We start from the raw sequence: 15,869 nt of genomic DNA on the forward strand, positions 1-15,869 counted from the left end.
ACAAATTTAAACAAAAGTTAATCGCTATTACTAACTGAAATGGAGGCTTGTTTTCTTAAATAAACACCAATGAAGGAGAAACTGAAGCTTATTCATTTAAAACAAAAGATCTAAGTTTTATGATATTCCAAATATATATTGAAATTGCTTTCAGAGATATAGTTACATTATTAAGACAACCAATAAGGTCGGTGCAATTATTAAGGGGGGCCATATTAACCGGTTTCATTGAACTGTAAATGGGACATTCAAACAGTAAATGTTCAAGAGTTTCCAACTTGTTTGTGTTACAAATAGTACAGATTTCAGATGGTCGTATATGATATGTTATACCATTATAGGTAAATTTTAACACATGGCGAATGGATGTTCGAAGTTGCGCCATGGCACGAATGTATTTTATGGGAATTTGAAATTCCAGATATTTCTGTACTGAGGTATCTACGGATAAATGTTTGTAAATAGTTGAGAATGTTGACATGGAGACTGCTTGAATGTCTTCTTGATGAAGCATATCCATATACTTTTTTAACATGCTTTTCTTGTTTTTTAATAGCCAATCAGAGATGTTTTCATCCCAAGAAAATTCATAATCTAATATTTGAAAATATTGCTTAAACTGTGAAACCCAGTTGTATCTGTTCGTATTTATTGAATTATTTGCTGAAGAAATTTGAAGCTGACGCAGAAAACAAATAAGAGGAAGTCTTAAATCATGCATTTGCGATAGCTTGATAAGCCAATTTAAAGTTAGCTTGAAAATAGTAAAAGAAATTTTTACTCTTCCTGTCTCCAACCTAACAGCATAATCAGGTGTATTGATACTGAGATGTAAAAGTTTTTTAAAGAAAGTTATTTGTATTCTTTCTAACTGGTCAGCATATCTCATTCCCCAAACGGGCACACAGTTCATAACAAGGCTTTGAACTAGCGAATCGAAAAGTTGCACACGAGATGTCCAAGAATTCATTTTGGTTTTAGCCATTAACCCTATCACGTTACCAATTGCGTGTTTTGCTCTTTCCACTGTTGTATCGGCCATTGCTTTAAAAAGTGATGTTGTGGTTAGGGTGACTCCAAGATATACAAATTTGTTAACAACTTCTATTTTTTCATTCTTATATAGGAACTTAACGCCTTTATTGCCAATTTGACCGCTTCGGGCAAATGGAAGAATTTTGGTTTTGCCAACATTTACAGTTAGCTGGTTTTTGTCACTGTATTTTTCTAGATAACTTAAATTTTTACCGAGTTCAACTTCCGAGTCACAAAGAATGACCAAATCATCAGCATACAATAGCATTATTATTTGATTTTGGCTATCAATGGAGATACCTTGTGATCCTTGACTAATAAAAAACTGTTCTATATCCGCAATAAATAAACTAAATAATAGTGGACTCAAAGGTTCACCCTGTAAGACTCCTGTTGAAATATCAAATGGTCTTGTGTAGCCGTTTGGAGTTTTGATGTACATCCTAGCATTATCATAAATGTTTTTCAAAATGGCTATTATTTTAGAACTCACCCCAAGGCCAAATAGCTTTTGCCACAGCAAATGATGGATAATGGAGTCAAAAGCCCGCTTATAATCTACAAAGGCAGCGTACACTTTGCGTTTTTTCAGTCGTAGTTGCAGTTGTACAGCAGAAGTGAGGGTGAATACATTATCAATGCAACCCCTTGATCCCCTGAAACCCGACTGACATTCGGGAAGAACATTATTTACTTCAACCCAATCTCTGAGTCTGTTTAACAAAATATTAGTAAATATTTTTTCAACACAATTAAGTAAGGCAATACCTCTATAGTTTGCTGGATCATCTCTGTTGCCCTTTTTAAATATGCGGCGTAATGGTTGTTTCCAGTATTCTATTAAACATGCCCGTTAAATACAGTATCCAATTATTTGGAAGATTTTTAAAGAATTCATAAGAAATATGGTCAGTTCCAGGTGCTTTACGATTGGGACAGTTATTTAGGACTCTATATATTTCGTCACTGGTTATAATAGCGTCAAAAATGGGATGTCTTGCATCAAAAAAACGGGCATTATGATATAGTTTTGGGGGATATATATTCGAATAAAATTGCTCCCATACGTCTACATCGATAAAAGAAGTATTGTGATTTTTCCGAAATTTCCTAATCACTGACCAGAATGTTTTGGAGTCCCTGCTGTTTGCAAGTTGAGAATACAGGTTATGAAAATATATATGTTTTTTCTTTTTAATTATTTGTCTATAGGCTTTTTTTGATGTCAAAAAATTTGTTTTATAGGGGTCGCGGAAGTTATTTGATTTAGCTGTTTTGAGGCTTTGTTTCATGTTGTTTTTAGCTGAGGTACATTCATGATCAAACCATGGAGGACTTTGCCTGATACACGACGGGAAAGATTTTTCTTTACAAAGTTGTAATTGCGAAGCAGTTTCTTTAATTGCTGACATTAGATTATTGTATAGTTCCTGTGCATCAATATTTATAGAAAGAGACGTTTTATTCGAATGTTGCATAGAAATTTTATAGAAAAAGGCAAGGTCAGTATTCCATTGATATATAGTTTTTTTTTGTATAGGAAGTGCTTTTTTGAAACGACTTTCTCGAAAAAAGTCGGAAACGCAAGTTACCAGTATACCAAAGTGGTCAGAAGGGCTGTTATGGTTCATTACACATAAATCTTGGATAATAGGTATTGCACTGTTCTGGATAAATGCTAAGTCAATTACACTATTTCCAGCTTTGCTAATGTGAGTAAATTGTGCCGGTGTATCAGACTCAGTCCTCCCATTAAGTAGACAGAAAGAGTTGGTGTTCATGAAGTCAATAATATGGCGCCCCTTAGTATTTAAAACCATGTCATTGCTTAGACGATACTCCGATAGATTTGTGCCCTCCAGCATCTCTGGCGGAACTTCTCCAATATCTGATATTCTACTGTTAAAGTCACCGCCAATTAGAAGCGGAACATCGAAATGGTTTTCTAGAATTTCCGACAGAGATACTTGAAAAAGTTCTAGAATATACACAATATCTAAGGACGGTTTAAAATATACTGTGCAAATAATAATAGACTCTTCCGAAGGAGAAACCAGTCTGCAAAATAGCCACCACGGTGTTTTTTCTAAAATTACACAGTTGTATACATTTTTATAAAATATGTAGATACCACCGCTTGCTCTGCCCACGGATTTCTCTTTCGAAGCAGGACTACTTATAACATTATAGGATGACAAAACAATTGACAAATTATTACACTCATTAAGTAGCCATGTTTCAGTAAGACATAAAACCGAAAAATCATCGTAATCTCTAACAAATTCATCCAGATTGGCAAATCCTTGACAGTTCCAAAATACTATTTTGAATGATTGCTATTCAGGTACAGATGAGTTTGCCCCACATAAAGCAGGCTTTGAAGTCTTGAGTCCCTTTTCACGTCTAGGTGATTCCTGTTCCTCTCTATCACGTTTGGTTGTTCCTCTTGTAGTAATTCTAGGTATTTTGTTTATGTATCTAATCGTTAAATTTTTCTCCCCATTATCTATACGACTTTGTAGCTCTGTTCGTAATTCAGCTAGATATTTTGACTGGCAAGGTGTCAGATCTTGTTTTATGTATGTGTTTGAGTTTGAGTTTTGATTCAGTTTAGATTTATTTTTAAGAACAAAAAGGGCATCTTCACTGGACATCATAGTAACTTTCAGCGGCCTTGGTTTCATATCTTGGCGAGGAAAGCCAAGCCGGCGATGCGAAGCTATTTGTAAGTTAGGAGCTACCTGATTTAATATTTGTTGTGCATTAACTTCATCGGATTCTGTATTTTCTGGAACACCCATGAGCAAAACATTTTTTTCCCTTTGTTTTCTATCAGCCAGCTCTATAAGGATATTTTCGGGAGGAGAGGATTCTATTTTCTGGATTTTAATTTTTAGCTGTTCGTTTTCTCTTCTTAGAACCGCTATTTCCGAGATGCAAGCGTCAATTTTTGTCGACTGAGAATTTACTAAATTATGTAAGTCAGACATTCGAGTGTTACATGTTGCGATAGCGTTACTTAAATTAGCAAGCTGAGCCATAATTGCGTTGAAGTGCATTGTGCTAGCATCTGCTTCTGTGGTACAATTTTGACACTTCCATGTCAACAAGGTTGCAGGTGAAAAATTTAAGGGTTGAGGTTGAGCACAAACACCGTGCCATGTTGTTTTGCATCCAGAACATTCCAGTTTGCTACCATCTGTCGGTGTTATAATTTTATGGCATGCCTGACAATTTAAATCCATTATAGTAATATTAACCGTACTATTAAAGGTACCACTAATTACTTAAGTTTTTGTCTAAGGCAATACTCAAGTTTCAATTAAGTAGATCGCTGAAATGTAGATTGTATTTCTTGTTTAAAAATTGGGTTTTTCTCCTTACAGGTGTGTTTATAGTAAAAACTATTCAACTGTTCTAAGGCAATATTCTGGTTTCGATTGAGTAGAACGTTGAAATGTAAATTGTATTTCTTTTTTAAAAATTAAGTTTTTCTACTTACAGTTGTGTTTACAATAAAAACTGTTTAACTTTTAACTTATATTGGTTAAATTCACAAGCCACTATTAAACGATGTTACCTCTACGGCTGCTAGAACTAAACTCAGAATATCCTATGAATGAAATAATCACTGTAATTTTCTACAGTAGAAAATTACCGATGAAATAATAAATCTGATTGGTCAGAATTAAACACGTGATCAAAAATCTTACTATACGATTGGAAGTTAAAATCATTAAAAAATAATCGTAGATACTTATAATAAAAATTAGTTATAATAATTAAAATTATTATTATAGTTATACAAACATGACTGAACAATTTGAAATAAGATTAGGTACCTACTTAAATATAATCGTCAATAATTAAATTCAATAAAAATAAGTCGCTGTTTTGCGTCTGAGGTGGAATCATTGCTTCGCGCTGATTTCCCTTAAATAGACTGCGCTAATTTCCCTGTTGATATTTGGTTTTAGAGTTGTGACTGCATAGCTCCACCGACGACGCATGAGATGCAGAAATAGCTATCTGGAGATCGTGGTCCAACTCTGAATCAAATAAAAACAGAAACTGCCTTTTCCATTTTTAATAAAAATAAGTTATCTACCTACACAATCTTTGTTTAAAACATCTAAATATTTACACAGTTTTCCATGAACACACAATATCTACATATTAAAATAAACCAATTAAGATAACTCAGTCTTCTTAGTTTTAGGTTTTTTTCTTCACTTTAGTTCTTTAAGGGTAAGTTTAAGTGGGTCTATGAAACCGTATAACAACCTAGCTTCAAATCTCAAGTCTGGCTGGTCCCAAGATAATTCAAAATTTCTGATCATCTGCAAATATAAAATTGGTTTACTTATTATAAATTATAACTTAGTACCTACTTAGGTATCTATCTAACAATAGAAGACATAAGTGGATAAAGGTCATCTGTCACAAAATAATGTTTTTGAGTAATGAGCATTTTAGTGTCTTTTGTTCCAAGTTAATTATTTGTTTTATAAATTTGCATTGCTATACTTTTTTAAACAGGTATCTGAAGGTACTTTTTTACGCTTTACATTAAATTTAAAAAAAGTTACCTAAAATATTTCAAATTTTGTGGACATATTACCTTTATCCAAATAGTAAGTAGTAAAAAATTCTCCATATTTACACATTTGACATGGATAAAAGTATGATGTCCAAACGCAATTTTGGACATAATACCTTTATCCACCACAATTCGGAAATCATTGTGTGACATATTGCTTTAATACTTTCCTGTTATTTTTATTTTGCTAAAAATAGGTAATTTTAAAATTTTAACAGGTTAAAGAGCATATTACAAGAACAAAAAGCTAATAAAACAATTTTCTCAAAAAATGTGACATATGACCTTTATCCACTTATCTCCTATTATAGGAATATTTAGTCGAATTGATTTGAAAAGTTTATAAGGTATCTAGGATGGTGGATGGTATGGTATGGTATTTCGGGGCAGGGCCTACTTGTGAGCCCTTCAGACACTTAGACCTCCTACGGCGACTTCATTGTATCACCCCTATCTTACGGACCAGATCCATAAGAACCTGGCCTTCGGCGTTTCTGGGGTCTAGGCTGCACTGGGCTCACATATCTGTCAGAATTAGCAGGGCCTGCAAATCTAAGCTCCTCCTGACGATGCCACCCCGAACGTCTAATCCCCCATAAACCTTATGGCCTCACAGAAATCCACAAGTCTCTTCAAAGACAACTCCCACACCTGGCTCGGCTGCACAGATGCTAATCCCAGGATCTGCCACCTCTGATAGGCCAATGCCGGGCATTCCCAGAGGACATGTAAGGAGGTTTCCTCCTCCTCATTACATAGAATCCAAGAATATGAAGGTGCCGTCGGAGTCTACAGTGGCCGGTGAGCCTACTGATCACCAGGGAGCATCTTCTACGATCTACACAGTTGGACTGTAAGACTTTTGGATGGCTCCAGGTGTGGATCCTAGCCTGTCTCAAAACTCCACAACTGGCCCAGGAGTCCTGGAACCTCCGCAGAAGAAGCTCCCTGAGACTAACCCCGACCAGTACTGAAGGGCACCCCAATCACAGGTTTGGGTCTAACAGGCAGTGTGGATGAGCTCCGTCTTGCCAGGGCGTTCTTTGCTTTCCACACCTGTGTGTCCCGGTACCCATACCAACCTAACCCTGTTGGTCAGAGCAACATCATTCAGTGCTCTATTGCACTCAAGAGCCAGCTTAGAGCTGATATTGGGCACTTCAAAAGCCCTTAGCGCTGCCTGGCTGTCAGTACAGATAGAGATGGTCCTACCTGAGCAAGCCCTGTCTTTAATCTCTTGAGTACATACCAGGATCGCAAAGATTTCGGCCTGAAAGACCGATGCATACGCTCCCGCACCTGCCCGCTCGTCCATCCTGGACGCATCTGTGAACCAGGTGAGCCCATTCCGACAGATTAGTGTAGGTTCTCGTTCTACCCATTCATCCCGGTCAGGAAATTGAACCAAGAAGGAGGACGAGAACTCAAATTGAGGGGCAATGCTGTCCTGTACTAGTGATGTTGAAAAAGTAACTATTCGTTACAAAGTACTCGTTACTTACGAATACAGAAAGTAACGATTACTATACAGAGAGGTAAATCGTTACTTTGATTACTCTGATTACTTCGTTACTTCGTACCAATCGTATCAGAGCTAGTAACGACTATTGTATCCACTTTGATTACTCTGATTACTTCCGTTACTTCATAACAATCGTATTAGAGCCAGTGGCGGCTCGTATAACTTTAGGAAGGTAGTGCCAGAATCCGGGCAGCTGCCTAAATTTTTTGTGGCGGTTTTACGATATGGTCAAAAAGGATATAAAATATAAATAAAAAAAAATATCGATTCTTATCTACCTGTTCATTATGTTTAATTAGAGTATCACGATAAGCTGAATTTAATTGGGTTTTTATATTTAACTTACCAAGCATTGAAAAGCTAAAAACGTTATTCATGTGCACTTTAGATTTTTCATGGGATTTCAATTTCTCCCATATATGTACAAGATCATCGGTGCCTTTGTTTGACCAAGTCTCGTCACCTCCAAACAAAACGCATACAAAACAGAAGAGCTTATTAGTTTGTTCGCAACCACACAACCAGCTATTTTTATCATAAATAATTTTATTAAACTTACGACAGCGAAGTTTTTGTCCATTTCCACTTTGTTTTTCAATTTTTAAATCGGGTAAAGGCCGACCGAGTTCTTTAATTTGTAGTTTTTTTTCTAACGAAAAACCACCAAAAGAGTTTTTTAATATACTAATTTGATTCATTGTCAATAAATAAATTAAACGTAGAAAATAATCAAAATATTATTTTTATACCTACGACACCCACGATCACAACGCACTAACTAATAATTACAAATTAAAAAATATAGTAGAGTATAAACACAAATATACAATACAGTAGTAGACAATAAACACAATAGCGTCAAGCGAACGCGTAAAGAAACTAGAAATATGTAGATCTAAAACATTGTATCTTAAGATCCACTAACTTCCTTTTCGAGATTTCGAGCCTGGCACGGAGACTCCAATTTAAACGTATGTTAAAAGTGCAATACCGCTCTCTCTCTGTCACTTACACAGGATGCTCATACAATCTTTCTCTTTTCTCACGAGCCACTATGCCGTTCGGCACTGGGATTTTTATGATTTTCATCCTTTATCCGGTCAGCTGTGGGTGGCCAGAGTCAGTAGATTTGCATTGCGGTACACAGTTGCCAGATTTGATATAATTTATAAAAATAAAGAGAAATATTCACAAAAAAAATAAACAGGCATTAAAATGTTTTTAAGATAAAAAATATGTTTCTGCATAGTTAGCAAGGTAGTGCCATGGCTCTATGGCACTACCTCACGGGCCGCCACTGATTAGAGCGAGTAACGACTATTGTATCTATTTTAATTACTTTGATTACTTTGATTACTCTGATTACTTCGTACCAATCGTAACAGAGCTAGTAACAACTATTGTATCTACTTTGATTACTTTGATTACTCTGATTACTTCGTAAAGGTCGTTATTATATCGGAATACCTATACAAAATACCTACCTACTGAGAAATACGATTCTTGATATGATTACCGGTACTCAAATGCAAAAGTAACAAAAGTAATCATAGTAATCAAATCATTTTTATCCCTTAAACAGATCGGTGAAGGTCGTTGTTATATCGGAATAACTATACAAAATAGCTACCTACTGAGAAATACGATTCCAGATATGATTACCGGTACTCAAATACAAAAGTAACAAAAGAAATCATAGTAATCAAAGTAACGAATACTGTAAATGATTACTTCGTACAAAAGTAACGATTTGTAACGAATACTCGAATGTAACTATACTCAACATCACTACCCTGTACCATAGAAAGCACAGGACAACATTTAGACTGTCTCCAGATGTCACAATGGCCCACCCGCCCATTCATTCCGAACGAGTATCCAGAGCAGTTGAGACGATACTCTGCCATCATGGCTTCGTGCTCTACAATGAGATATAGAGAAGTTAAATCCAGCAGAACTTCAAGAGCTCCTGTGGGAGTGGTCATCATAGCTCTTGAGATGCCAACGCATGCCAACCGCTGTAGGTGAGCCAACTGGACCTTGACTGAAGACAGTCTAGCTTGGGGCCACCACAGGATGCTGGATACATGGGGCATTAGGCTCAGAACAAGAAGTCAAATGTAGAATAGAACATCTTCGACATGCTATCACGATACCTGGCATCAGGATAACGACTAACAAGAAGAATACACTATTAAAATACTTGAGCAAACTTATAATCTAAAAGCATGAAGACTGTACAAAAATATTAATATTGTTAAAGAAATTTTAGTTTATACTTACATTTGCAACGGCAACTTCTACTTCCAATGTAGCAAATCTTCTGCCGATGCAAGAACGGGCACCATGACCAAATGGCATGTAAGCGAACGGATGAGCATTTTTCGCGGAGTACTCGTTACTGACAGATCGTAGCCATCTTTCCGGTATGTATTTAGAGGGTTCTTTGAAATTTTTGTCCGTCAAAGTTGATGCATAATGATGCATTGGCAGTATATCCGTCTAAAACAAAAAATATTAAAAATCACATGTAGCCAACCATGTAGATAGGTCATAGAACATGTCATCCTTCTTCTAGATGGTTAGTCACAAATCTAAATAAAATATTACGCCACTGGCCCCTATATTTCAAATAAACACCATTTATTTACCTGCGAAAAGTTCACCAGCCGTTAAAGTGACCAGATAATTTGATGGGACAGAAGGATTTAAGTCGACTTTACATTACATGATTTATCATGTGATTTGTCATATGATTTGGTCATGGAGTGAAATTTACATGTTTACACTGTGTGATTTGTCATATGATTTTGCATTGTTTATACGGCTCGTTTTGTCATAAGCATTGTCATGCGGCTCGTCATGGGAAAAATCATATGACAAATCACATGATAAATTATGTAGTGTAAAGTCGACTTTAAACTAAAATTCCGGTTCAGGGCAGGCATGGATTTAAATAAGAGAATTTGTATTGTAGACATTCATTATTTTGATGTGAAGTGCGCGTTTTACAATGTTGAAAATAAATTGTAAGTAATAATTTTAGATATAAATTATACGCTGTACTGCTATAGTATAAATAAGAGATGCATAATAAATTAAAATAATGATGGTGTTTAAATTAGATCAGTACAATACAACAGATCGAGTACAATAAACCAGCATATCTGTGTTTTATAGACCTGACAAAGGCTTTCGATCGCATTTAAGTCTTAAGACGTCTTACACTTACTGTATAGAAGAAACATACCAATCAATATACAAACCATCGAAAACATCTACTTCCATAATCGAATACAGGCAAAGATAAATGGAAAACTAACACAGTTTATACCAGTATAAAGCGGAGTCAGACAAGGTAACTCGTTAAGCCCACTGCTTTTTAATATAATAATGGGCGAAATAATAGAAGCAGTACGTAAAGGTCATGGTTACAGAATGGGGAACAAAGAAATCCAAATATTATGTTATGCAGACGACGCCGCATTAATCGCCGAGACAGAAGATGATCTCCAAAGATTAACACACATCTTAAATACAACAGCCAAGAAGTACAATATGATAATATCAGTATATCAGCAGAAAAAACCAAATGTATGACAACATCTAAATACCCACTACGATGTAAAATCGAAATTGATGGGAAAATAATAAAGCAGGAAGCAAGGTTTAGATATCTGGGAATAGATATAACCAGTTACGGAGATGTTGAAGAGGAAGTACGACAACAAAGCTTAAAAGCAAGTAAAGCGGCGGGATCTCTTAATGACACAATCTGGAAGAACAAACATCTAAGACAAGACACAAAACAGGCTTTAAAGCCTACATACAAGAAGGAAGAAGAAGAAATTAAAGATCTTAACAGTGGTGTCAGAAGTGGAGTATTTGTAAATCAATTGTGTAAGAATGCTTTAGGTTTATAATTTGAAGGTTACTGACTTGCTGGAGGAATTGAAAGACCGAGAATTTAGTTATGTTGAAAAAAAGACTAATAAATAAATTAAAATCATTTCAATAATCTAACTTGCGTTTACTTACCCCCTTTGGGACTTGGTAACCTCGTACTATCATGTTCTTTGAGGCAGTTCTGAGACTGGTGATAGCAATTGGGGCAATCCTACTACTCTCTTTCACTGCAGCTTTTAAGTACTGCATTTCATTCAAATTGTCGGCTGTTAACACTGTGTCTTTTTCTGGGAGGTATTTTAATATTTCTTCACGGAGTATGCTTTGCTTATCTGGATTCCTGGCCAGAAAATATAACACCGCTCCAAGAGTTTTTCCCGTCTGAAAAAGATGTTTCATTTAATATTATCCAAAAGAAAAACGTAAGACTAGAATAAAATTGGTACAACATTGTAAATGGAGGAATTATGTTGATACAATGAACTGTGTTGCTATTGTGAAGTTGGAGATTGCCTGCCCGTCGATTTTCTGTCATCTGAGTTTCTAAGTTGTTTTCAATCACGTTGAAGGTGGCCTACCAATCCACAATTTTATTATTCTTCTTCTTCAGGTGCCATCTCCGCTACGGAGGTTGGCAATCATCATAGCTATTTTAATTTTTGAGGCAGTAGCTCTAAATATTTGTTTTGAGCTGCATCCAAACCATTTTCTCAGGGTTTTCAGCCATGAAATTCGTCTTCTTCCGATGCTTCTTGTGCCATCTATCTTTCCTTGCATTATGAGTCGCAGGATGCCATACTTCTCGCCCCGCATCACATGTCCGAGATACTGTAGTTTTCTTTCTTTAATTGTAAGTTCAACTTCCTTCCCTTTACCTATTCTTCTCAGTACTTCGTTGTTCGTAACTCTATCTACCCAGGAAACCCTCATAATTCTTCTATAGGTCCACATTTCAAAGGCGTTAAGTCCTCTCATTGTCTCTACATTTAACGTCCATTCCATAGTATGGTATACTGATTCCACTCCATAGTATGGTATACTGTAAACGTAACATTTTGTTAGGCGTACTTTAAGAGCTAATGTTAAATCTTTGCTACATAGGACCTTTTTTATTTTCATAAAATTAGAACGTGCTTTTTGACTTTGATTTCTGCAGTGTAGTTATTATTTTCTGTTATAAGTGTTCCTAGGTAAGTGTACCTTTTTACTCTTTCGATCTGCTGGTCCTCTACTATCAAGATTTCGTTATTATTATGGTTGTTTTTACTAATTTTCATAAACTTCGTCTTTTTGATATTGAGAGTGAGTACATACTCCCTACTACACCTTACTATCTTACTCATGAGTAGACTTAGGCAAATATGCAAATTGCATATTTTGTATATTATGCATAAAATATGCAAAAATGTCAAAATTTGCATATTTCTATAACAGTGTGCATAAAGTGCATATAACTTGAAATTTTAGGTGTATAGATATTTATCAAATAAATCAATAGCTTGGAAATCCGAATATTTAATTTTGTTTCAATATCTCTAGATATTTATTGTAGTTTTGTTCTTGAATAAGTGTTCCAAAATATGCTAGTTTATACCTCTAGGTAAAAACTTTTATTGAATTGGTCAGTTTTAGAAATCAATTATGTTGTAAAATTGGAACCGGTAACACCTGTCTTTGCAATAATATTGTGAATTTCAATTTGAAACTACCGAAAATAAACACTGCTTCAAACTTGGATAAAACCTACATCTACGGGATAAAGTTTACTGCTCAATTTGTGGTAAAACTGGAAGTACTATATAATTGTGTGTTATATTATTTTATACGAGAATATTTTCTAATATGTGCTGACACAAGGCAAGTTCGCAATAAATCGATATACATATTTCTTATTTTCTCAGGTATTTTTTTAATTTCTTGTGATGAAAAAATAGGATCTAAAAAATTCAAATCATTCAATAATGCAAAGTCGCTTAACATTGTTTTCTCGTACAATAACCTTTAGTTGTGTGCTTAGATTTAGGCTCGTAGTATTTTTTCTTAGACAAATAAACAAAAACCAAGAATCTCCTGTACATATTTGGGGGACCTGCCTGCTTTCACAGTCATATTATCTTGATATTTTCAAGATTCTTGATTTTAATTGTTATGAAAATAGTTACCAGGTCCTTTCTGAAGTACTTAGTTCAAGTAGGTACCTACTAGGTGGGACACTCTTAGTTAGGACACTCTTAATGTGAAAGCAAAGATTACCGTAAATTTGAAAAATACCCCAGTAACATCGGTTGATGTAGAAAGAAGTTTTTTCATTTAAAAAATATATTGTAATATGTACCTACTCAGAAGCCATAAATTTTTGTTAAAAAAATTTAAACAACATTTAATCATTAATTCAGTGTTGTCACAATTCGAAGTAATATCATTTATTTATTAAAATACTTAAATAGTTAAATACCTAAGCTTAGTTTGCAAAATAAATCAAAAGTATTAATTAATATAAATTACGAAGGTATTTTAAATATGTTTGTAAATAAAATGGATAATACTTTCTGAGTTGCTTAAATATACATAATTATATTTTTTTTATTTTTATGTGCATATTTTCTAAATGAACATGCATATTTTTGTATAAAATACTGCATATTTATGCGCATATTTCATATGTTTTTATTTGCATATTTGCCTAAGTCTACTCATGAGTCTTTGCAGGTCTTGTAAATTATCGGCTATTATTACTGTATCATCTGCATATCTGATGTTGTTAACTAAGACTCCACTTACTCTTATGCCGACTGTTTCATCTTCCAGAGTTTCTCGCATTACCTCTTCAGAATAAGCGTTAAATAATAGAGGTGATAGTATGCAAACTTGCCTGACTCATCTCTTTATTTCCATTTCTTCAGATGTTTCTTTTTCAATTCTTACTATTGCTCGCTGATTGTAATAGAGGAGTGTTATTAGTCTTAAATCTCTTTCATCTAGGTTTTTAGTTTTCAGAATTTCTATTTTTTACTTTATCAAACAATTGTATTGGGCCGATGTATTTCTCAAATTGGGCGTGCAACATCCGTCTTTTTCCACTTCAGCAACAGCAACACCTCTTACTTGATGGACTTTCTGATGATTCTCACTTGATGGCCGGACATATCCTTCACAGCTACATTACTAAAAGGTTTCGATAATGGAGTCCTTCAATACCTATTTGGTGGTGTCCGCTTCATAGTCGTAATGTCTAATGGAGGTCTAAATCGCTCACTCTATTGCAGTGGCGCACCCAGGGGGGGTTTGGGGGTTAAAACCACCCTCAGGGCATATAAAAAATATACAAAGAATAGTAGGAAAATGTAACTTGTCTTTCACAAACAATACAAAAAAAATTTGGTGCTCAAGCCAACCCACTGGGTGCGCCACTGCGTCCTGCTAAGACTTTGCGCCAAGTGACTCGTGCCATCTCTTCTACTTCCTCTTTGTATTCTTGCACAGATTCGTTGGAGCCTTGGATGTATAAGTACTTTTATTTGTCTCTGGCAGACTTCTTGCAAATATTAGTTGCCGTATCTTAGTTCTATATGTTCAAATTCTTGTTACCTCATTACGTCTTTTCTCCACTAGACCTCTTGTTACTTCCTTTTCTTAGTCTTCTTTATATCTTTATATCTTCTTTACTCAGTTTTGAGGTCTCTATTTATGATAATAAGACACATGACAATGTCTACCTTCAACTTACTTTTCTTCCTGACGATGTCTCTCTTCAGCGCCATTTTCTTCCTGACGGCATATCTCTTTAGATTTCTTTTCTTCCTGACAATGTATCTCTTCAGCTTCCTTTTCTTTCTGACGACGTCTTTCTTAGGCTTCTTATCGACGTTTTCCTTTTTTTCTTGTCGTTTTTCGTCAGCCGCTTTTTCTTTTCATGGATGTTGTTCCGTTGAGACAATAATATCTCGAATTTCCTGCACCTTGGTCTCCCTTGATTTAACCATACCAATTCTTAAAAATAACTTCTTTCACTTAATCCCACTTCTTACACCACTTATGGTTTTCTGTGGGTGCAGAGATTAAGTGAAGCGGAAGCTCAACCCAAATAGCTTATCTTGTACAAAATATGATAACTTAACCCTACTTTATACACTAAATTTAATATATATTTTAGTTACCGTATCAACTCCTGCAGTTATCATATCCATAGTCATGATAACTGCAGTTTGCTTATCCAATTTGACTAAGCGCTGCAGTACACCAAGCTCTTCATCTGGTACGCCGTCTTCATTTTTAAATTCGGCTAGGGATTTATCAATCATTCGTGTGAGGACGCTAAAATAAAACAAAAGCAGTTATGAGTATAAGTCGACCGACATATCTGAAACCGCCAAGGTCAGACCTATCGAAAACCTTGGCTACGCGACGTTGTCAGATCAATCAGGTTTCAAAGGTTTTTCGGTTTTTTATTGATTACCTGTTTCACAGTAAAATTTCCTTTTGCTTCCTCCTGCGTAAATTTTAACACATTGTGTAAACAATTTTAAATGAAGTGTTGGAAAACGCAAAAGAGGGAATACTCATTAATGGTATGCTTATGAACAATATCAGATACGCAGATGACACCTTGTTGCTGACTGGATCAATTGAACATCTTCAAGCGTTATTGAACCGAATGGTGGCATTCTGCACGATATATGGACTCAAACTCAACGCAAGAAAAACAAAGTTTATGGTTATTAGTAAACAGGCAGCCGTAAATAATAATAACTATAACGTAACAATCGGTAATGACTCAATTGAACGAGTAAGTAATCTTGTATATCT

The 15,869-nt window shown here is 35.2% G+C and overlaps 1 protein-coding gene across 1 annotated transcript in view; it reads right to left on the bottom strand.

Annotated features, from left to right (window-relative positions):
* Positions 1-5,107: 5,107 nt before the first annotated feature.
* Positions 5,108-15,869, bottom strand: part of LOC114326342 (cytochrome P450 CYP12A2-like) — a 76,319-nt gene continuing 65,557 nt past the window's right edge. Inside the window, exons 6-9 of the mRNA XM_050654216.1 lie at positions 15,221-15,377; positions 11,196-11,444; positions 9,441-9,659; positions 5,108-5,375 (exon numbers count right to left, since the gene is read on the bottom strand). Coding sequence (XP_050510173.1) covers positions 5,265-5,375; positions 9,441-9,659; positions 11,196-11,444; positions 15,221-15,377 — 736 coding nt within the window. The 3' untranslated portion in view covers positions 5,108-5,264. The remainder of the gene's footprint in view (positions 5,376-9,440; positions 9,660-11,195; positions 11,445-15,220; positions 15,378-15,869) is intronic.

This window comes from Diabrotica virgifera, chromosome 6, assembly GCF_917563875.1.
Source record: "Diabrotica virgifera virgifera chromosome 6, PGI_DIABVI_V3a".
Lineage (NCBI taxonomy): Eukaryota > Metazoa > Arthropoda > Insecta > Coleoptera > Chrysomelidae > Diabrotica > Diabrotica virgifera.